Source organism: Mus musculus, chromosome 10 (genome assembly GCF_000001635.26).
Source record: "Mus musculus strain C57BL/6J chromosome 10, GRCm38.p6 C57BL/6J".
Taxonomy (NCBI): Eukaryota; Metazoa; Chordata; class Mammalia; order Rodentia; family Muridae; genus Mus; species Mus musculus.
Window position 1 is genome coordinate 128,036,750 of NC_000076.6, and position 20,994 is coordinate 128,057,743.

Below are 20,994 nucleotides of genomic sequence, written 5' to 3' on the forward strand. Positions count from 1 at the left end.
AAGTAAAAGATTGTATCTTTGAGATTTATATGCGGGTTCCCTAGGCTGCTCTGTGAATACACCAGCTGCTTGAAAAGCTCTTCTGTGGAATCTACACATAGGAAACTCGAGTAGGGAAGGGGCTGGGTCCTTCTGGTCTGTTGTAACTGGGCGGCTCAGGCAGGCCAAGGAGACCTGAGCTTTGGTGAAGTTCCGGCCAACAAGTTAGGTCGAGGTTTTAGATAGCCATGATTGGCACCGAGCCTTTCATCACATGTCTGGATGACATACTGCTGCTTATAAGCATGGCCTACCTAAGCCTGGGTTGGTTAACTCAAAGGGGTTGATAATGCTTGCTAGCATAGTTCCATTACATAAGACTGAAATAAATTCTTGGGGTTTTTCCAACTGAAATAGAAGTAGTCTGAAGATAGGCTTGAATACTGGTTAACACATTTTGATAGGGAACTTTAAAAAGAGCTTGTGAGAAGGACGAGAATGGTTTTGCTTGCTGAGTCAGCTCTACAGAATTAAATGAAGGGTATCTTAAGGATAGCCGTAAGATAAAGGCTAGACAGTAGCGCCTGCCTTTGATCTCAGCCCTTGGGAGGCATGGACACAAATCTCTTGAATTCGAGGCCAGCCTGGTCTGTCTACAGAGTTTCAGGACAGCCAGAACTACACAGAGAGACCCTGTTTGGGGGGCGGGGGATATGCCCTCCACTTTTTTAAATAGAATTTTTATCATTACTCATGGGAGTTTGTGTTTTCTTTTGGAATTAAAGTTATTTATATTTAAAAGCATTAAAGTCCTCCCTCCCCACCTGTCTTGATTTTAGCAGCCGAAGGGATTAATCCAGCTGTTAGACTAAAAAGGAGGTGGGACCCTGAGCTGGGAACTGGATGGTGTAGAGAAGGAATGGTTTCTGGGGATCTGCAGAGCTCAACAGAGTTAAACTATCTTACAAATGTGGAAGCTGAAAGTGGATTTAGAATATCCTGATCTAAAGCATAAAGCAGTCCTTATTGTTGCTAAAGATATTCCTAATTAGTCTGAACTTGTATTGAGGATATACCTATAATGTCTGTAACTATTCTTACTGAAATGAATGAAAACAATCAGTATATTGGTTATAGTATAAAAGCAAGAAATGTGGGCATATTTTTTAATTCTAGTCAATATTTGTACAAGAAATATTTGCATAATTAGAAGGCTTTGACCTACCAATTCTCCAGAAAGACTGGTCCAGCCACCTCTTTGTCCTGTATTCTCTACTATAAAAGAATTTGGAAATAAGCTAGCTCAGTGGGCATTTTGATGATTCACCCCATTGTAGGTATTTATCGTCTATTGACTCTGATTTAATTCAGTGTTGTCTCTTGAATGGCAGGAATTAGGCTCCTTCCGAAATCTTTGTGATGCCAAATAGTTGACTAGACGGGATGGCATACTTACCTAGATTAAGGAGTAGGGAGCATGTAATTCTAAAGTAATTTGGGTTTAGTTTCATGATATAATTTAAAGGACAATCCTTTGAGCCCTAACTGAGTTAAAGAGTAAAGAACCAAAACTACTGAAGAAGGGATGGCTAGAGAGTGGCGTGTGACCCGCTTCTGCGGTATATGCCCCACTTCTGCTGAGGTCCATGTCTGGTGCCTTACATGCTGAGCTTCAGCTTTAGTGGGCTGAGTTAGGCTATAGTATCCTCTCTAAAATGTGTTCCAGCATAACTGAAGTCTCACTTTCCATACCCTACCCTACCCCCAGAAGTCTAAAAGTATGGCCAGGAAAGATTGAGTGAAGTGTGGTCACACTCCTTTAATCCAATCAGAGAGACAACCCTGAGTTCCTGGGGCCACAGTTGAGACCATGTCTAAAAAAATAAAACACTGGGAATGGTGTCAGTTTTGTGAAGGAGGAGAAAATTGCTCCGGGTTGGTGGCTGGTGCCACAGTGTGTTAGCAGCTGAGAATTGTAGATTCAATTTAGGCCAGTCTAAGAAACTGGTAGGACTATCTCAAAAAAAGAAGGCTAAGGTTATTTATATTTATTTATATGTGAGTGTGTGTGTATAATCTTAGTAGTAGAGTTCTTGCATAGCATGTGTAAAGCCCTAGGCTTAATCAGTAACAGGGTGTGGGCCTTTGCTCTTCATTTAGAGATGAGCTAGTCTTGGACTGTTTGCCCCACCTTAAAATAGTTGGTTTATTTTGAAGGATGTAGTCCACTTAATCACCGAACTATGCACAGGCAAAGTGGATATTGCTTGTCACCTGTTTCTAATCCCGTGTGGTGACCGTCATTCTCAGATTTTAAACTTTGTTGTTTCCTGTGAGGCATGTTACCAACTTGGGCTGCACAACTCACCTTTTCCCCCTCCCTTTATTTCCTTTTTTGTTTTGTTTTGTTTTTTATTTTACTTTATTTTTGCTTTTCTCCAGCTGTGCTTCCTATGTCTTCAGCCTTGAAAGTTGCTGCTGTAGGGCAGCCTGGACCTACCCCTCCTTCTTCCCTGGGCCCCCAGCAAAGCCCTATAGTAACTGCTCATCAGCCTTCTCCACTCCCTTCTAGTGTTTCCTCGACCCCCTTTGAAGTTCCTTTTGCCCAGCCCATAACAGCTGAAACTGCTCTGCCCTCAGGAACTGCCCCTCCCACCCCAACTTTCCTGCCACACCTGATAGGGCCTCCCATTTCCCCAGCTGCGCTAGCCTTGGCCTCTCCCATGATAGGTCTAGCTCAGAAAGGTGCCAGGTCCTCCTCGGCTCCCTTGTCTCTGGTCGCATTAGCTCCTCATTCGGTTCAGAAGAGCTCTGTATGTCCCCCTCACCCTCTCACCTCACCTCCATCAGCTGCTGGAGCAGAGTTGGGGGCATTGACAGCTTCCATCCCTCCCTTAGAACCAAAGACTTCTACCAGTCAAGTTCCCTCTCAGGGAACCCTGAATCTAAAAGGCACTGCCCCGTGTCCTCCAGATGTAGTCAGGGCTTTTCCTTCCCACCTTGAAAACCCCCTGGCCTCTGTTCAGCCTGGTTTAATGTCCTGTCCTCAAACACTATCCAACACTTCCCCAGTGAAAGGTGTCCCCATTTCCTCAGCTCTGACACAAAGTCGGCTAAGCCTTAACCTAAAGGGACCTGTTAGTCCACCTGCTCGTAACACTGCAGCTCCCAGCATCCCCCTAGCACCCTCTACTTCTCTGGGCTGTCATCTTCCACTTCTGCATCACAGTTCTGTGGATTCTCCCATCCAGCCTCCAGGTCAGTCAGGGCTTGCAGTGAGTAATCCCACTTCTGTAGGTCACTCTGGTATTGCAGCCTCTTGCCCACCTGAGAGATGTGTAGTTCCTGCCCTTCCCTCCAGGCTGCTGGCTGTTGATTCTGGGGCAGCTCCATCTGACGACAAAGGCTCCTCTGCTGTTACTAATGAGCTCTGCAGCCCTCCTGGCTCTTCAAATGTAGCTGGTACTTCCTTGTCTCCTAAAGCCTCTCTCGTTCCCAAAGGTTCTAATGTTGCTCTACAGCCTTTGGTGACTCAAGTTCCCGCTTCTCAAAAAACTGGTTTAAAAGAAATTCCTGTCTCCTGTATTGGAGCCACCCACCATGCCCTGGATAACCCTTCTGCCATTTCTGTAGCACCTGCCACTCATGTGCCTCCTCCAACTTCATCAGGTCTTGTGAGTAGTAAAGACCCAGCTTCCCCTGTCACGTCACTCGTCGTACCTGCTGCTCACAAGCAGTTTCCTGCTCCTCCAGCATCAGCTACTCTAGGGGTGCCAGTGTCTCCTCTGCCAGCCACTGAAGGCCTTAAAAATCTTCCTATTTCGGCATTAGTAAATGTAGGCGCCCCTGTTTCTCCAGCCCAGGCAGGGCTCCCTACCAGAAAAGACACTACTCTGCAGCCCTTGGCCCCCATAGCACTTAAAGAGTCTCCCTCTTCTCAGAGTGCATCATCTCTGGAGGTACTTTCAGAAGACACTGTAACAAAGAAGACTACAGGAGGACCTGCCCCTGTAGTGCGGCCAGCCATTGCTGGGGTTGCTACTACTACTTCCCTGCGTGCTGACTCTCCACCTGCTGTCATCAGGGCAGATTCTTGTGTCAGCCCAAACACTGTCAGTCAGCCTCTCAAACGTTCTGTTACTGACCCAGCAATGGCTCCTAGAACTGCCAAAAATACTGCTCCTTCTACCACTTCACCTTTGGTTCCTTTAGCCTCTGAAGGCTGTCCTGTGGCTTCATCTATGGCTTTGTCCCCCCAGAATGCTTCTGTTTCTGAGACTGCTTTGGCATTGTCCCCTGAAATTCCCAAGTCTGTGCCCTTTCCTGATCCTCCCTTAGCTGAGATTTCTTTTTCCAATGCAAGGAAAGTTGATGCTGTCTCTCATATGGAGTCTTCAGGCTCCTCTCGTCAGGGGCACCCAGATGCTTCTGTGACTGCCAAAGGGACTGTGGTTTGTCTAGCTGACTCATCTTTAGACACTAGTGTGTCTGCATCCAAGGGCTCTGCTCTCTCAGGTGCTTCGTCTCCTCTCTACCCACTTGAGGTTTCTTTCCTTCCAGAGGCAGGTCTGGCTGTTCAAGGCCCTAAAGGCTCACTTAATAAGCTTTCTCCCACTCCTCCATCCTCCAAAGGGGCCCCTGTTCCTTCAACTGGGGCTCCTCCCTCCCCTAAAGGAGCCCCTATTGTTCCAACAGAAAGTTCTATATCCTCCAAACAGGTCCCAGCAGAAATTCTTCCTTCCCCCCAAAAGACCCCAGAAGTTACAGCTTCCAGACTGATCTCAGCAGTCCAGTCTCCTAAAGTAGACCCTATTATGTCAGACGTGACCCCTACCTCTCCCAAAAAGACTTCAGCAACTGCAGTCCCCAAAGATACTTCAGCAACCCTGTCTCTCAAAAGTGTCCCGGCTGTGACTTCCCTGTCTCCCCCAAAGGCCCCTGTAGCCCCATCTAATGAAGCCACCATTGTTCCTACTGAGATTCCTACCTCCCTCAAAAATGCCCTAGCAGCTGCAACTCCCAAAGAGACTTTAGCAACCTCAATTCCCAAAGTGACTTCTCCTTCCCCACAAAAGACTCCAAAATCCGTATCCCTTAAGGGTGCCCCGGCTATGACCTCCAAAAAGGCGACAGAAATTGCAGCCTCCAAAGACGTCTCACCATCCCAGTTTCCCAAAGAGGTTCCTCTTCTACCACATGTGCCTCCTACTTCCCCACCAAAGTCCCCAGTAAGTGATACACTCAGTGGGGCTCTAACAAGCCCACCCCCCAAAGGTCCCCCTGCCACCCTAGCTGAGACTCCTACCTATCCTAAAAAGTCCCCTAAACCTGCAGCATCCAAAAAAACTCCAGCGACTCCATCTCCTGAAGGGGTCACAGCTGTTCCACTGGAGATTCCTCCTTGCTCCAAAAAGGCCCCCAAAACTGCAGCTCCCAAAGAAAGTTCAGCAACCTCATCTTCTAAAAGGGCCCCTAAAACTGCAGTTTCCAAAGAAATTCCTTCTAAAGGGGTCACAGCTGTGCCATTGGAGATTTCTCTGCCTCTAAAAGAAACCTCCAAAAGTGCAACTCCTGGAGAAAAGTCAGCCTCATCCCCAAAAAGGTCCCCCAAAACTGCAGGCCCCAAAGAAACTCCACCTGGAGGGGTTACAGCTGTGCCCCCGGAGATTTCTCTACCTCCAAAAGAGACACCCCAGAATGCAACCCCTAATGAAAGTTTAGCAGCCTCATCCCAAAAAAGGTCCCCCAAAACTTCAGTCCCCAAAGAAACTCCACCTGGAGGGGTCACAGCTATGCCACTGGAAATTCCTTCTGCCCCCCAAAAGGCCCCCAAAACTGCAGTCCCTAAACAGATTCCTACTCCCGAAGATGCTGTTACTATCCTAGCTGGAAGTCCTCTCTCTCCCAAAAAGGCATCCAAAACCGCAGCCCCCAAAGAAGCTCCGGCAACCCCATCTGTGGGGGTCATAGCTGTATCAGGAGAGATTTCTCCCTCCCCCAAAAAGACCTCAAAAACTGCAGCCCCCAAAGAGAATTCAGCAACCTTACCCCCAAAAAGGTCCCCCAAAACTGCAGCCCCCAAAGAGACTCCAGCCACATCTTCTGAAGGGGTTACAGCTGTGCCATCTGAGATTTCTCCTTCACCCCCAACTCCAGCCTCCAAAGGGGTTCCTGTGACCCTAACTCCCAAAGGTGCCCCTAATGCCCTAGCTGAGAGTCCTGCCTCCCCTAAAAAGGTCCCTAAAACTGCAGCCCCTGAAGAAACCTCAACAACCCCATCCCCCCAAAAAATTCCCAAAGTGGCAGGTCCCAAAGAGGCTTCAGCAACCCCACCTTCAAAAAAGACCCCCAAAACTGCAGTCCCCAAAGAAACTTCAGCACCTTCTGAGGGGGTCACAGCTGTACCACTGGAAATTCCTCCCTCCCCCAGAAAGGCCCCTAAAACTGCAGCTCCCAAAGAAACTCCAGCCCCGTCTCCTGAAGGGGCCACCACTGCACCAGTGCAGATTCCTCCCTCCCCCAGGAAGGGCTCTAAGAAAGCAGGCTCCAAAGAAACACCTACAACCCCATCTCCTGAAGGGGTAACAGCTGCACCTCTAGAAATTCCCATATCTTCCAAAAAGACTTCCAAAATGGCAAGTCCTAAAGAAACGCTAGTAACCCCATCTTCCAAAAAGCTCTCCCAAACTGTAGGTCCCAAAGAAACTTCACTTGAAGGGGCCACAGCTGTGCCACTGGAGATTCCTCCTTCCCACAAAAAGGCCCCCAAAACTGTAGATCCTAAACAGGTTCCTCTAACCCCATCTCCTAAAGATGCCCCTACTACTCTAGCTGAAAGTCCTTCCTCCCCCAAAAAGGCACCCAAAACTGCAGCCCCACCCTCTGAAAGGGTCACCACTGTGCCACCAGAGAAGCCTGCCACCCCACAGAAGGCCTCAGCAACTACAGCCTCCAAAGTGCCTGTCCCTGCCGAGACACAGGAAGTTGCTGTCTCCTCAAGAGAGACTCCAGTAACCCCAGCTGTGCCCCCAGTCAAGAATCCTTCCTCCCATAAGAAGACCTCAAAGACTATAGAGCTCAAAGAAGCCCCAGCAACCCTCCCTCCCTCCCCAACAAAGAGCCCCAAAATTCCATCATCCAAAAAGGCACCAAGGACTTCAGCCCCTAAAGAGTTTCCAGCAAGCCCTTCTATTAAACCTGTCACCACCTCACTGGCACAGACAGCTCCTCCCAGTCTGCAAAAGGCACCATCGACTACAATCCCCAAGGAGAATTTAGCTGCCCCGGCTGTTCTGCCTGTCTCCAGCAAGAGCCCAGCAGCTCCAGCTGCTGCAAGTGCTTCCCTTTCCCCAGCTACTGCAGCTCCTCAAACAGCTCCAAAAGAGGCCACAACAATCCCATCTTGTAAAAAGGCTGCAGCTACTGAGACCCCCATTGAGACTTCAACAGCTCCATCTCTCGAGGGGGCCCCCAAGGAGACCTCAGAAACTTCAGTGTCCAAAGTTCTCATGTCTTCCCCTCCCAAAAAGGCTTCATCCTCCAAAAGAGCCTCCACTCTCCCAGCTACAACTCTTCCCTCTCTTAAAGAGGCCTCTGTTCTCTCACCCACTGCCACTTCTTCCGGAAAAGACTCTCATATTTCCCCAGTGTCCGATGCTTGTAGCACAGGAACTACTACCCCTCAGGCATCTGAAAAGCTCCCATCAAAGAAAGGTCCTACAGCTTTCACGGAAATGCTTGCTGCACCTGCTCCAGAAAGTGCTTTGGCCATCACTGCTCCCATTCAGAAAAGCCCAGGGGCCAACAGCAATTCTGCTTCCTCTCCTAAGTGCCCAGACCCCTCCTCTAAGAAAGACACAAAGGGCCTCCCTTCTGCAGTAGCTCTAGCCCCTCAGACAGTTCCTGTTGAGAAAGACACTTCAAAAGCTATAGAAACTCTGCTTGTTAGCCCTGCAAAAGGCAGTGATTGTCTTCATTCCCCAAAGGGTCCTGTGGGGTCTCAGGTAGCTACTCCACTAGCAGCGTTTACCTCTGACAAAGTCCCTCCGGAAGCTGTGTCTGCATCTGTGGCTCCAAAGCCTGCCCCAGCAGCTTCCCTGACTCTTGCTCCCTCCCCAGTTGCCCCTCTGCCTCCTAAACAGCCACTTCTTGAGTCTGCACCTGGGTCGGTGCTGGAGTCCCCCTCTAAGCTCCCAGTCCCTGCTGAGGAGGATGAGCTGCCGCCTCTGATTCCCCCGGAAGCAGTCTCTGGGGGAGAGCCTTTCCAGCCGATCCTCGTCAACATGCCCGCCCCTAAACCTGCTGGGACCCCTGCCCCAGCCCCCTCTGCCAAGCAGCCTGTTCTGAAGAACAACAAGGGTATTTGCCTTGGTTTGCTGTGTGCATGGTGTGTTGCCCACACCCCTCTTGGGGGCTACCCACCAATACTAACTAGGACGCGTCGCTTTGTACAGTATGTCTGCTTGAGTTTGGGCATAGTACATAAGGTGGTAACTTTAAATGTAGAAGCTCTAGAAATATGATCTAAATCTTGGTTTCTGTCATCTCAGGTAATAATGCTTTGTGTCTTGTGTAAAGTGGGCCAGGCTAAGTAAGCTCTGGATCTAACATCTTTTTAACCTGAGCTGATACTGAAAACCAAGACCTACCAGGTCTTCACTGTACTCTAATTCTCATCACATCACTAACCTTGTCCCTGGGCCTGGAATTTGCTTTTGTAAAAAAATATTTAAAATGGAAAACAAAAAAACCTTGAAGCTATTCTTTTTCTTCTTAGACTTAGTAACTACCAGTTGCCCAGGGACTTCCTTCTCTTAAGACTGTAGAGAACTGTTTCTCCTGGCCTGAGAATGGTGTGGGTGTGGGGTGGGCGTGGCTTTCCTCTCCAGTAGATGCTTGGCCCTTCAACTGAAGGGAAATTTAGATGTGTCAATTATGTTTGGGAGTGGGGGAGCCAATGATGGGGCTTAACAATATAGAGGTTGTCTAGTGCCTGGTTAAAATTCTTTCTGGGAGTGGTTTGAAAGGCAGAATGTATGTGCACAACTGCTTCTGACCCTCTAACCCTGTTTAAAGGGTTTTCACCTAATTGTATCTAAAGATGCCTTCTGTCTGATTATTTCTGGGATGGGGATAAAATTTGGAATCTCAAGGATGCTTGGTGTTTGTGCCAAGAACTGAAGACCTTAAGAGAGAGAAGGCAGTTACAGCCTATGAGCTGCTTAGCTGTATCTAGCTATTGTCCCACATCTCTGAAGAAAGGTCTTCAATGGATTCCTGAAAGTTGGAGGCCTTGGGCTGGGTCAAAGAAGCCAATTAATTGACTTACATTTAGCCTTGTAAGCTTTGCATAAAGCAGTGACAGCTAGTTCAGGCAGTCTATGATGAGGTGCCACCTCTTAAAATTCTATTGTTGAGTAAAAGTTACCTGTCATCCTAGGATCGGGAACAGAGTCTGACAGTGATGAGTCAGTACCAGAGCTCGAGGAACAAGACTCCACACAGACGGCCACGCAGCAAGCCCAGGTGTGTGCTCTCTTAATTACTTACATTGAGTCAAGAATGCACTAGGGGACAAGTGTGCTGGCCAGTTCCTATAATCCTGGTACTTGGAAGGCTGAGGCAGAAGTTGAAAGTCAGCCTGGGCCCACGGTGAGAATATGCCTCAAAAGAAAATTGGTTGAGGGTCTGCAACAAAGATGAACTGTAAAGGATTTGGCTCTTTGAACTGTGATCTTTTGTAAAAAGCAAAACCACATGCAGGCAATTGTCCAAAGCTTTGAATCTGTTCAAGGGGCAAGAAGATCTCTTAAATTCCTGTCTAGAAAAAAACCAAACCAACCAGTCGTGGTGGGGCACGCCTTTAGTTCCAGCACTCAGGAGGCAGAGGCAGGTGGATTTCTGAGTTGGAGGACAGCCAGGGCTGTACAGAGAAACCCTGTCTTGAAAAACCAAAAGAAAAAAGAAACCCCATCTCAAAACAAAACTTTTGTCTTCTCAGCTGGCAGCCGCAGCAGAGATCGATGAAGAACCTGTTAGTAAAGCCAAGCAGAGTCGAAGTGAGAAGAAGGCAAGGAAGGTAAGATGGAGTCATAAGTGTGGATCAGGGCTTGGGTGTGCATAAGTGATGTCCCAGCACTTGGGACACAAAAGTGGAAGGATTAGGAGTTAGGAGCTAGCCAGCTATGTAGCAAGTCAGTTAGCTTAGGGTACATCAGACTACCTCCAAAGGGTACTTGTGGTCCAGGTCTTGGTGAACTGCTACAGCTGAGCACACTCAAGTGGTTTTTCTTTTCTTTTCTTTTCTTTTTTTTTTTTAAGATTTCTTTATGTGAGTACACTGACACTCTCTTCAGACACACCAGAAGAGGGCAACAGATCCCATTACAGAAGGTTGTGAGCCACCATGTGGTTGCTGGGAATTGAACTCAGAACCTCTGGAGGAGCAATCGTTGCTCTTAACCACTGAGCCATCTCTCCAGTCCCAGCTGTTTTTCTTTTTTCTTTTTTTTCTGCCCCCTCTAGCTGTTCTTTTTCTTTTTTTTTTTTTAAAGAGAATTGAAATACTGAAAAGTGAAATTACTTCCCAGTCTTTTTTTTTTTTTTTAAAGATTTATTTATTATATGTAAGTACACTGTAGCTGTCTTCAGACACTCCAGAAGAGGGCGTCAGATCTCGTTACGGATGGTTGTGAGCCACCATGTGGTTGCTGGGATTTGAACTCCGGACCTTCGGAAGAGCAGTCGGGTGCTCTTACCCACTGAGCCATCTCACCAGCCCCTGTTCTTTTTCTTAACACGGGAAAAGTCTGCTGTGGATGTTGAATGTGGGACTGTTTCTTCTTATGTGTTTGTTTTTTGTTGTTTTATTTTTGTCTTTTTAAAGCTGCTCCTAAAGTTAGAAACTTAATGTTCATTTCTCTTCTTTAGGCTATGTCCAAACTGGGTCTTCGACAGGTTACAGGGGTTACGAGAGTCACTATCCGAAAATCTAAAAATATCCTCTTTGTCATCACAAAACCCGATGTCTACAAGAGCCCAGCTTCAGACACCTACATAGTGTTTGGGGAAGCCAAGGTTAGTAAAATTTCAGGTGAATTGCTCCAGACCAGTATTAATGTTATTTGGGGTCAGATAATTCATTGCTGCTGCTGTGCAGAGGTTAAGCCCCAATTGTGATACCAAAAATTTTATTTATATAGCGTTGAGTTTCCTGAGATGCATTTTTCACTTACAAACATCTACCCGCACCTCTATCCTCTGCCCTGTAGATTGAAGATTTGTCTCAGCAAGCACAGTTAGCAGCTGCTGAGAAATTCAAAGTTCAAGGTGAAGCTGTTTCAAACATTCAGGAAAACACTCAGACTCCAACCGTCCAAGAGGAGAGTGAAGAAGAGGAGGTGAGCCACGGAATCTTGAGGATTTTACTTAATCTCTCCGCATCAGCGACTCTTGCTTCAGAAAACTATAGAAGTTATTCTTACTTTGCTTTATTGAGACTCTTCTCCGTCTTTTAGGTTGATGAGACGGGTGTGGAAGTTAAGGACATAGAACTGGTCATGTCGCAAGCAAACGTATCAAGAGCAAAGGCTGTTCGAGCCCTGAAAAACAACAGTAATGATATTGTAAATGCTATTATGGTGAGTGGCCCATCAATTAGGCTTCATTCCAAAGCCTGAATTGCCAAAGCCTGAAATAATGACCTGAATTCTCTACCTCTTAGCCTATAAATGCCTCTAATTATCTTTTTTTTTCTTCTTTGCAGGAATTAACAATGTAACTATTTGACAGCGAAGACAACTCCCCCTTTCCCCCCTTTTTGGTGTTTGAAAAGTGGAACTACAGCTTGGTTTAAAATTTGTACTGTTTCTATCACTAATAAAGTTGTGGCTTCTTGTTGGATGGACTCAGCAGGTGCTAGATCTTTTCCCAGAAAGTAAATTGAAGTATGTGGGGGAAAAATCTTTTTAAAAACTTTTGATGTGCCGGGCATGGTGGCACATGCCTTTAATCCCAGCACCCAGGAGGCAGAGGCAGGTGGATTTCTGAGTTCCAGGACAGCCAGGGCTACACAGGGAAACCCTGTCTCGAGAAAACCAAAAAGGAAAAAAAAACTGAATTTGAAACCAGCCTAGTCTGCATAGTGAGTTCCAGAACAACATTGTAGAGAGACCTTGTCTCAAAAAATTTTTTTCTTTTTTTTAAACCCTATGTGACATAATATGATCAGTAAACTTTTTGTTGTTGAGACAGGATCTTAAGCTGTAGCCCAGAAGAATTCAAATTCATGGCTCTTCTTCTGCCTCAACCTCTCCTTAGTTGGCACTGACTGATTCCCCGGGTCATCCTGGTTCATTTTCCAGCAAGTACATGGTGATTCACTATTATCTGCTCTGAGGTTCAAGGAATCTGACACCCTGTCTAAACTTTGGGTACTAGGTACACATATGATAGACAAGACTTTTAAAGAGTTTGTGAGCCGGGCGTGGTGGCGCACACCTTTAATCCCAGCACTCGGGAGGCAGAGGCAGGCAGATTTCTGAGTTCGAGGCCAGCCTGGTCTACAAAGTGAGTTCTAGGACAGCCAGGGCTATACAGGGAAACCCTGCCTCGAAAAACCAAAAAAAAAAATTTGTGTGTTGGTAAGGATGGGTTTGCATCCATACCACAGAGTACCACGAAAGTAAAAAGACAGCTTTCAGGAACCCATTCTCTTATACCTCATAGGAATGGAACTTAGGCTGTAAGTGTTGGGAGCAGGAATTTTCATTCATTGAGCCATGGTGCCAGCCATGTACCTTCTTTGTTTTGAAACTGGTATGGAAGTTACTCTAGACCAGGCTTACCTCAGACTCAAAAAGATCTGCTTCTGGATTAAGGTGTATACAACCATTCTTGAGACCTGCAATGTTCTAAGCACTGGATATGCAAGACCTAGTACTCGAGAAACTCCAACAACATCATGGCAAGGAGGCAAGGACTGTCTTCCCTGCTCCATAATGTCATGGTCTCTGAAACCCCAATACTCTGTGCTGAAGCAGGGGATCATGAGTTCAAGGCCAGCCTAGATCACATAGTGTCAAACCCACCTAGGCTACCAAGGAGGAGCCTGACTCAAAAGCTGTCTATAAAAGTGTAACCATAGGCTAGTCAGCGGTCTGTTGCAGTATCAGAACAGCTGTGCTCACCATGGTGTCATATGCCCATGATAATAGCACTAGATGTGGAGGCAGGAGGACCAGGTGCTCCAGGTTACCCTGGGCTGTACACCAAGTTTGGAACCAGCCTACAAGAGACTGGGGCAGGGTGGGGGAGCGCAGGGGTAAATGACATAAAACAAAATTTTTGATTTGGTTCAGAAGCTTAAGATACACTATTGTGAACATGAAGGCCAGGAACAAGGGGAACAAACAACAAAACTGTCTAATGGAGGATAGAAAGGGAAAGAAAGTTTCCATATCAGAAAGACTAGGTGTGAGCTGTTATGGGACAATTAGGATTGATTTAAACTCTAGGACTTGGGAAAGGCAGGAGGATCTGATTTTGAGGCCAACCTGGTCTATATATCAAGTTTCCAGGTTAGCCAGGGTCTTAATTTTGGTTTTTCGAGACAGGGTTTCTCTGTAGCCCTGGCTGTCTTAGAACTCACTTTGTAGACCAGGCTAGCCTCAAACTCAGAAATCTGCCTGCCTCTGCCTCCCAAGTGCTGGGATTAAAGTCGTGCGCCACCTGGCTGAGGGCTGGCCTTTTGTAGAACTAAATTAAATACCTTGACTAGGTGTATAGTGCTTGTCATACCATCCCTGAACAAATGTCCACCTTCTCTTCCCCATCCTCCATAAGACACTTGTCTTCTGTGCTCTCACAAGTGTTTGCATGCAGTGCCTGGGGAAGCTTAGGAGGGTATCTGATCCCCTGAAACTGGAGTTACAGGTGATTGTTAACTTATATGTGGTATGGTTGCTGGGAATCTACCACTGGTCATCTGAAAGAGCTCTTACTCACTGAGCCATCTGTTTAGCCACTACAACAGAGCCTTGGAAATACCACTAAATTTGCTTTATTTATGCGTTATGTGTAGTGCGCTTTTCTTTTGGGTTTATGAGGCTGGCTTCAAACCCAGTATGATCGCGTCTTTGCATGTATCCGCTCTCTCCCTCTGCATTCTGCAGTTTCTTTTATCCCTTTGTAGTCATTCTGTAACATTCCATGGTGAGTGATCTGAGTTAATATTAGTAATTAAGACCTGAATGAAAGAGCAGGGCAATGATTGTACATGCCTTCGATTCTAGCACGTCAGGAGGCCAAGAGGAAGGTGCAAGTTTGGACAGCACCAGCCTAGTGTACAGAATGAATTCCAGGATAGCCAGGGTTACATAAATAACGGTGTGTGTGTGTGTGTGTATCCTTTTTTGCTATCCAGCAAGGAAAAATGCCTGGCCCGTTGTAGCTAATTCTGCAAAGCTTGTGAGCCCGTTATTTAGCAAGCACTGACACTGTGAAGACAAAAGCAAGTTTTTGACATAAAAGGGTGCCATCAACTTTTTGGTTATGTGAGATGTCGATTTTTTAAAAGGAGAGTATTGTGAATTTTGTGTGTGTGTATGTATGTAATCAGGTGCATGTCAAAAGAAAAGGGCATTGAGGGCTGGTGAGATGGCTTAGCGGGTAAGAGCACCTGACTGCTCTTTGGAAGGTCTGGAGTTCAAATCCCAGCAACCACATGGTGGCTCACAACCATCCGTAATGAGGTCTTACTCCCTCTTCTGGAGTGTCTGAAGACAGCTACAGTGTACTTACATATAAAATAATAAATAAATCTTTAAAAAAAAAAGGGCATTGAATTTGCTAGGGTTAAAGTTACGAAGTGTGGAGGAGCAGCACATGATCTTGCCAATTGAACCATCTCTTTGACCCTTGCTTTTGCTGCAGTCTTCGATGATCTGGATCTCCCTCTGCACCCTCATACTCACTTCTCCCACTTCAGCCTTCAAAGTACTAAATTACCACCTTAGCTACCGTATCCAACAGGTTGGTAGCCCAGGGTGGACTCCAAGTCCCAGCAATCCTGCTCCAGCATAAGCCATCACACCTGTCATTCTTTATGTGAGCCGTGTAAGTGTGCAAGTATGTGCATTCACTATGTGTGTGCCAAATTCATGTTCTGGAAGTCAATGTTAAATCCCTTCCCTGGTTCTCTAACTCATCTTTGGTTTTGTTTCTTTTTTTTTCCCGGTTTTGGTTTGGTTTGGTTTGATTTTTCGAGACAGGGTTTCTCTGTGTATCCCTGGCTGTCCTGGAACTCACTTTGTAGACCAGGCTGGCCTCGAACTCAGAAATCCGCCTGCTGGGATTAAAGGCGTGTGCCACCACGCCCGGCTTTTCTTTTTTTTTTTAATTTTTTAAAAGATTTATTTATTATATGTAAGTACACTGTAGCTGTTTTCAGACACTCCAGAAGAGGGCATCACCATGTGGTTTCTGGGATTTGAACTCAGGACCTTCAAGAAGAACAGTCGGTACTCTTAACCACTGAGCCATCTCTCCAGCCCTCTTTTTTTTTTTTTTTTTTTTTTTAAGATTTACTTATCATGCTTACACTGTAGCTATTTTCAGACACACCAGAAGAGGGCATCATATCTCATTATGGATGGTTGTGAGCCACCATGTGGTTACTGGGATTTGAACTCAGGTCCTTTGGAAGAGCAGTCTGTGCTCTTAACCACTGAGCCATTTCTCTAGCTCCATTGTTTTGTTTCTTTTTTTTTTTTTTTTTTTTTTTGGTTTTTCGAGACAGGGTTTCTCTGTATAGCCCTGGCTGTCCTGGAGCTCACTTTGTAGACCAGGCTGGCCTCGAACTCAGAAATCCGCCTGCCTCTGCCTCCCGAGTGCTGGGATTAAAGGCGTGCGCCACCACGCCCGGCTCATTGTTTTGTTTCTTAAGGTAGGTTCCCACTTTGTAGCCTTGGCTGGCCTGGAAGTCTCAGTGTATACCAGGCTGACCTCAAATCAAATAGCCTTTCTTGCACATCACTATGTTAGATGGTTTGTTTTTCTGAAGTGAGGTTTCTCTGTGTAAGCTTCTGAATTCAGAGCTCTGCCTCAAGTACTGAGATTAAAAGTATATGCCGCCAGGCAGTGGTGGCTCATGCCTTTAATCCCAGCACTTGGGAGGCAGAGGCAGATGGATTTCTGAGTTCGAGGCCAGCCTGGTCTACAGAGTGAGTTCCAGGACAGCCAGGGATACACAGAGAAACCCTGTCTTCAAAAACTCAAAAAAAAAAAAAAAGTGTATGCCACCACCTCTTAGCATAGTGGTTTGAGACAGGGATCTCACTGAACTTGAAGAACATGAATTTGGCTAGAACAGCTGGCCAGCAAGGCCCAGAAATCCTGTCACTGCCTCCCCAGGAGTACATAGTACAGGTAGACATGGCTTCCTTAAACTCACAGAAATGCACCTGCCTCTGCCTCCCAAGAGCTAGGGTTAGAGAAGCACCACCATGTCCGCCCGGTGAGTACGTATGTTCTTAGGTGACTATTTCAGGTATGGGTATTTTGAGGACAATTAAAAAGTCAGTGTGTGGCCGGGCGTGGTGGCGCACGCCTTTAATCCCAGCACTTGGGAGGCAGAGGCAGGCGGATTTCTGAGTTCAAGGCCAGCCTGGTCTACAAAGTGAGCTCCAGGACAGCCAGAGCTTTAAAAAGAAACCCTGTCTTGAAAAACCAAAAAAAAAAAAAAAAGAAAAGAAAAAGTCGGAGTGTGGAATTAAGGAAAGAACTAAAAGCTAGCCCTGATTTGAATTCTCTACTCTCCCCGAGTCTTGCATTTTACTGTGGCTTTTTGTATGAATCTCTACCTGAAGTTTTGAGGATCTGTGTATCTGACAAAAGGATATCTCTTTCTCTCTCCTCTCTCTCTCTCTCTCTCTTATTCATTTTGTGTATACGAGTACACAGTTGCTCTCTTCAGAAACAACAGAAGAGTTCATCGGATCCCATTACAGATGGTTGTGAGCCACCATGTGGTTGCTGGGAATTGAACTCAGGACCTCTGGAAGAGCAGTCAGTGCTCTTAACTGCTGAGCCCTCTCTCTGGGAAATGCTCTTTTTATTGAACAGCTCAGGAAGTATCACAGGAGGTAGGAATGAAGGATACTTTCACAGATATCTTTAACATTTAGATGGGATTGAATAACTCCCAACTGACCAAAATAACAAACCCTATGAGCAATATACTGGGTTTTTTTGTTTTTTGGATTTTTGGTTTGTTTTTTGGTTTTTCGAGACAGGGTTTCTCTGTGTAGTCCTGGCTATCCTGGAACTCACTTTGTAGATCAGACTGGCCTTGAACTCAGAGATTTGCCTGCCTCTGCCTCTCAAGTGCTGGGATTAAAGGTGTGTGCCACCACGCCGGGCTTGATATGAACTTTCTAAAGCCTCTTTCTTACTCTCGAAATATTGTTAGGTGGATGGTAGTAATGAGCCTTTAATCCCAGCACTCAGAGGCAGGTAGCTGTGTTCAAGGCCAGCTAGGCTACAGAGTGAGTTCCAAGGCAACAAGGTCTTCAGAGAGACTCTGTCTTGGGAGGGGGGGAAATTCTTACTAATGTGGGCCCATATTTAGAGAGAAACCCTAGAACTTAACCCAAACCTCAGAATATGAAAAAAGTTCAAACAAGGCATAGTAGTTTTCTTTACCTTTCTATTACTGTTAAACTGGTGTTTCTAAATTGTAAAAAAATAAAGATGAAGTACAAGAAAAAATGTAAAGTAACTCTTGTGTTTTAATCTAGAGCTTGTCCCAACCAAAAACGAATGTCAGTAAATTTGCAAAACAAATCTATTAAAACTTGGGTCATATCAGCTAATGTTTGAGATTATAGCTAAAGGCATGAATCAAGTCTAATTTGAAATTCATTGAAATAGAGTTAGGAAGACAGAAATAACTAAAGGACTAGGAGGGTTGGGGAATGGTGGGTTATAAATTGCAGTGTAGTGGAGCTGCATAAGTGTCTCATGAAAGACAATTGTTTCAAAAGAACTTGTGATAAGAGAAGTTCCTGGTATGGAGTCTAAATGTTCTCTTCTAGTGTGTTCCTTTATTTTCAATTCGTCTCATACTTTGTTCCAAATTAATCTTTCTAGAACATTTTTCAAACTTGAATAGCATCTCATTGTCAGAGAAATCAAGTACAATTAGGCTAACATCAATACCACCATTGTTTAGCCTCCTTGACTCTGGTATTGGGGAGAGAACCTAAGAGCCTCACACGTGCCAGGCAAGCACTCTAACTACACACAGCTCTCTATCTCCAGCCTCTTTTGAGAGGGTCTAATAAGTTGCACAGGCTAATTTTTGCTCTTGCTGGTCAGCCCAGGCAGACCCTGAACATGAGATTCTTTGGCCTTAGCCTGTGATTATAGACCTGTACTATCTGGGACACCTACCTTCTTAAATTTTTACTTAGTCTCACATAGCCCAATCTGCCCTCAAAATTCACTGTGTAGCTGAGGATGACCTTGGATGCCTGATCCACCTCCCACATGCCATCAGTTACAGGCAATCCCATGCTCTGCTCCCTTCTTAAGCTTAATGTTAGTAATTCCCCTACATCTTGGGTCCATTTGCAAGCCAGAAGTTAGCTAACTACTGCTTGCAGACCAAATCTAGCTCACCACTCACCGGCCATCAGTTTTTTTTATCCAATATTGAGAGTAATTAGTGCCTCTCTCTCTCTCTCTTTTTTTTTTTTTGGTTTTTCAAGACAGGATTTCTCTGTAGCCCTGGCTGTCCTGGAACTCACTTTGTAGACCAGGCTGGCCTCGAACTCAGAAATTCGCCTGCCTCTGCCTCCCAAGTGCTGGGATTAAAGGCGTGCACCACCACCGCCCGGCGATTTTTGAGTTTTGAGACCAGCCTGGTCTACACAATGAGTTCCAGGACAGCCAGGGCTACATAGAGAACTACTGTTCAAAAAACCAAAAAAAAAAAAAAAAACCAACAACAACAAAAACTAGAATACAACTCAGATGATAGAGTGTTTGCTTGTCATGTACAATTCAATACCTAATACTAAAAATACAATGTATTCCAAGCTGGGGGTGTTTTGCCCAGTTGTAGAATGTTTCGCTAGCATGCACAGGAGCCTTGAAACCAAGGCTGTGCATTTTAGTTCGGCAGAAGGAAGCATTACTAGCTCCTGAGTTCATTTTCCTCCACAAAGGAAGAAGTCTAGATTCAGTGTCAACTGCTTGACATGGGTAATGGAGAATTTAAAAAGAGCACTGACCTCTCAAATGTCAATTGAAGAATGAATATTTTTTATCAATACAAGCCAACCATACCCTCACTGGATATTTGTATTCTAATAGTAGGAAAGTATTTTGTTTTACATAATTAAGCCTGTATAATAAAAACTTTTGTGTTATAGTAAATGACACTGCAGTCTTATTACATGCAACAGTCTCAAAGTAATTCCAAAGTGTTGTTGATATCTTGTGTCGTGAAGGCACTGGCACTGCAAAGTGTACCATGCTGTGGGCATGGGCAAACTCCTCCCAGAAGCAAACTCCTCCTCTCATCACACATTTTTTTTTTTTTTTTTTGGTTTTTTTCGAGACAGGGTTTCTCTGTATAGCCCTGGCTGTCCTGGAGCTCACTTTGTAGACCAGGCTGGCCTCGAACTCAGAAATCCGCCTGCCTCTGCCTCCCGAGTGCTGGGATTAAAGGCGTGCGCCACCACGCCGGGCTCTCATCACACATTTTATTCTGCACTCATTTCCTTTCACTGTTGCCAACATTTTCAAAACCCTTCTTCCAAGGGTTGCCTTGGGTCCTAGAGAATAACCCTAAGACAAGCAGGTCAAAATGGGGATGGGTAAAGGACACAGGAGGCACTGGGCTCAGTCCCTAGCATTACAACAAAGCAAAAAGGTAGGTTGAACTATTTTCTTATGAACTGAAGGCCTTCCATCCTATTTTCATTATTTTACTTGTACTGGTGTTTTGCGTATGTATGTATTATGAATGTATTATGTATGTATGTATGTATGTATGTATGTGCCTTTGCACCACGTTACAGTGAGTCACCATGTGGAAGCTGACAATTGAGCCTGAGTTTCCTGGAAGAGCAGTAAGTGCTGTCAACTTCTACATCATCATTTTTTTTTTTTTTTTTTGAGACAGTATCAATCACTGCATAGCCCTGGATGGCCTGATTTTAACTGTGCTAGGGTTAAGGGCATATGTCATACCTGGCCTTGTTTAAGTTTTGTGTGGGGGTGTTTTGCCTGTGTGTAGTATCTATGCCCAATGCACATGCCTGGTGCCATTGGAGGCCAGAGGTCAGATATCCTGGGACTAATGGAACTGAACCCAGGTCTTATAGAAGAGCAGCCAGTGCTCTAAATTCTGAGCTATTTCTTCATCCCTGATAAAAGTTTCTTAACAAGGCCTGTTCTGTTTCTTCCAGTTAACATGTCCCTCTTTTTTTGTGCTTCTAACACTTTTCAATTTTCCATTATAACAGTGGGTCTTTTTTCTTTTGGGGATGTGTTAGTAGTTGCTGGTGTCATGGTCTAAGCCCAGGGCTTACCCATGCTAAGCAAGTACTCTACCACTGAGCTACATCCTAACCTTTATTGAAATTGAAAATGTTTCTTTTTGGGGGGTGGGGTTGTCTGTTTTGTTTTTGTCTGATTTGGGGGGGGGGTTTGTTTTGTTTTTTGATTTTTGAGACAGGGTTTCTCTGTGTAGCCCTGGCTGCCCTGGAACTCACTTGGTAGACCAGGCTGGTCTCGAACTCAGAATCTGCCTGCCTCTGCCTCCGGAGTGTTGGGATTTAAGGTGTGCACCACCACCGCCCGGCAAGTCTGATTTTTTGAGGCATGTGTCTTTATATATACAAGGCTGGACAAACTCAGAGATCAACCTGCTTCTACCTGCCAACCCACTGTTGGGATTACAGACATGGGCCATGAACCCTAGCTCTTTTCGAATTTTGAGGGAACTGG

At 45.6% G+C, this 20,994-nt stretch overlaps 1 protein-coding gene across 3 annotated transcripts in view; it reads left to right on the forward strand.

Annotated features, from left to right (window-relative positions):
* Naca (nascent polypeptide-associated complex alpha polypeptide) overlaps positions 1 to 11,888 on the forward strand; it is a 13,292-nt gene extending 1,404 nt beyond the window's left edge. For 2 of the 3 annotated variants that reach the window (NM_001282976.1, NM_013608.3), the window contains exons 3-8: positions 9,419 to 9,504; positions 9,980 to 10,057; positions 10,909 to 11,055; positions 11,250 to 11,378; positions 11,496 to 11,618; positions 11,744 to 11,888. In NM_001282976.1, coding sequence (NP_001269905.1) covers positions 9,419 to 9,504; positions 9,980 to 10,057; positions 10,909 to 11,055; positions 11,250 to 11,378; positions 11,496 to 11,618; positions 11,744 to 11,758 — 578 coding nt within the window. In that variant the 3' untranslated portion in view covers positions 11,759 to 11,888. Of the gene's footprint in view, positions 1 to 2,421; positions 8,338 to 9,418; positions 9,505 to 9,979; positions 10,058 to 10,908; positions 11,056 to 11,249; positions 11,379 to 11,495; positions 11,619 to 11,743 lie in introns of all 3 variants that reach the window. The other variant, NM_001113199.1, reaches the window with a different exon arrangement.
* Positions 11,889 to 20,994: the final 9,106 nt, after the last annotated feature.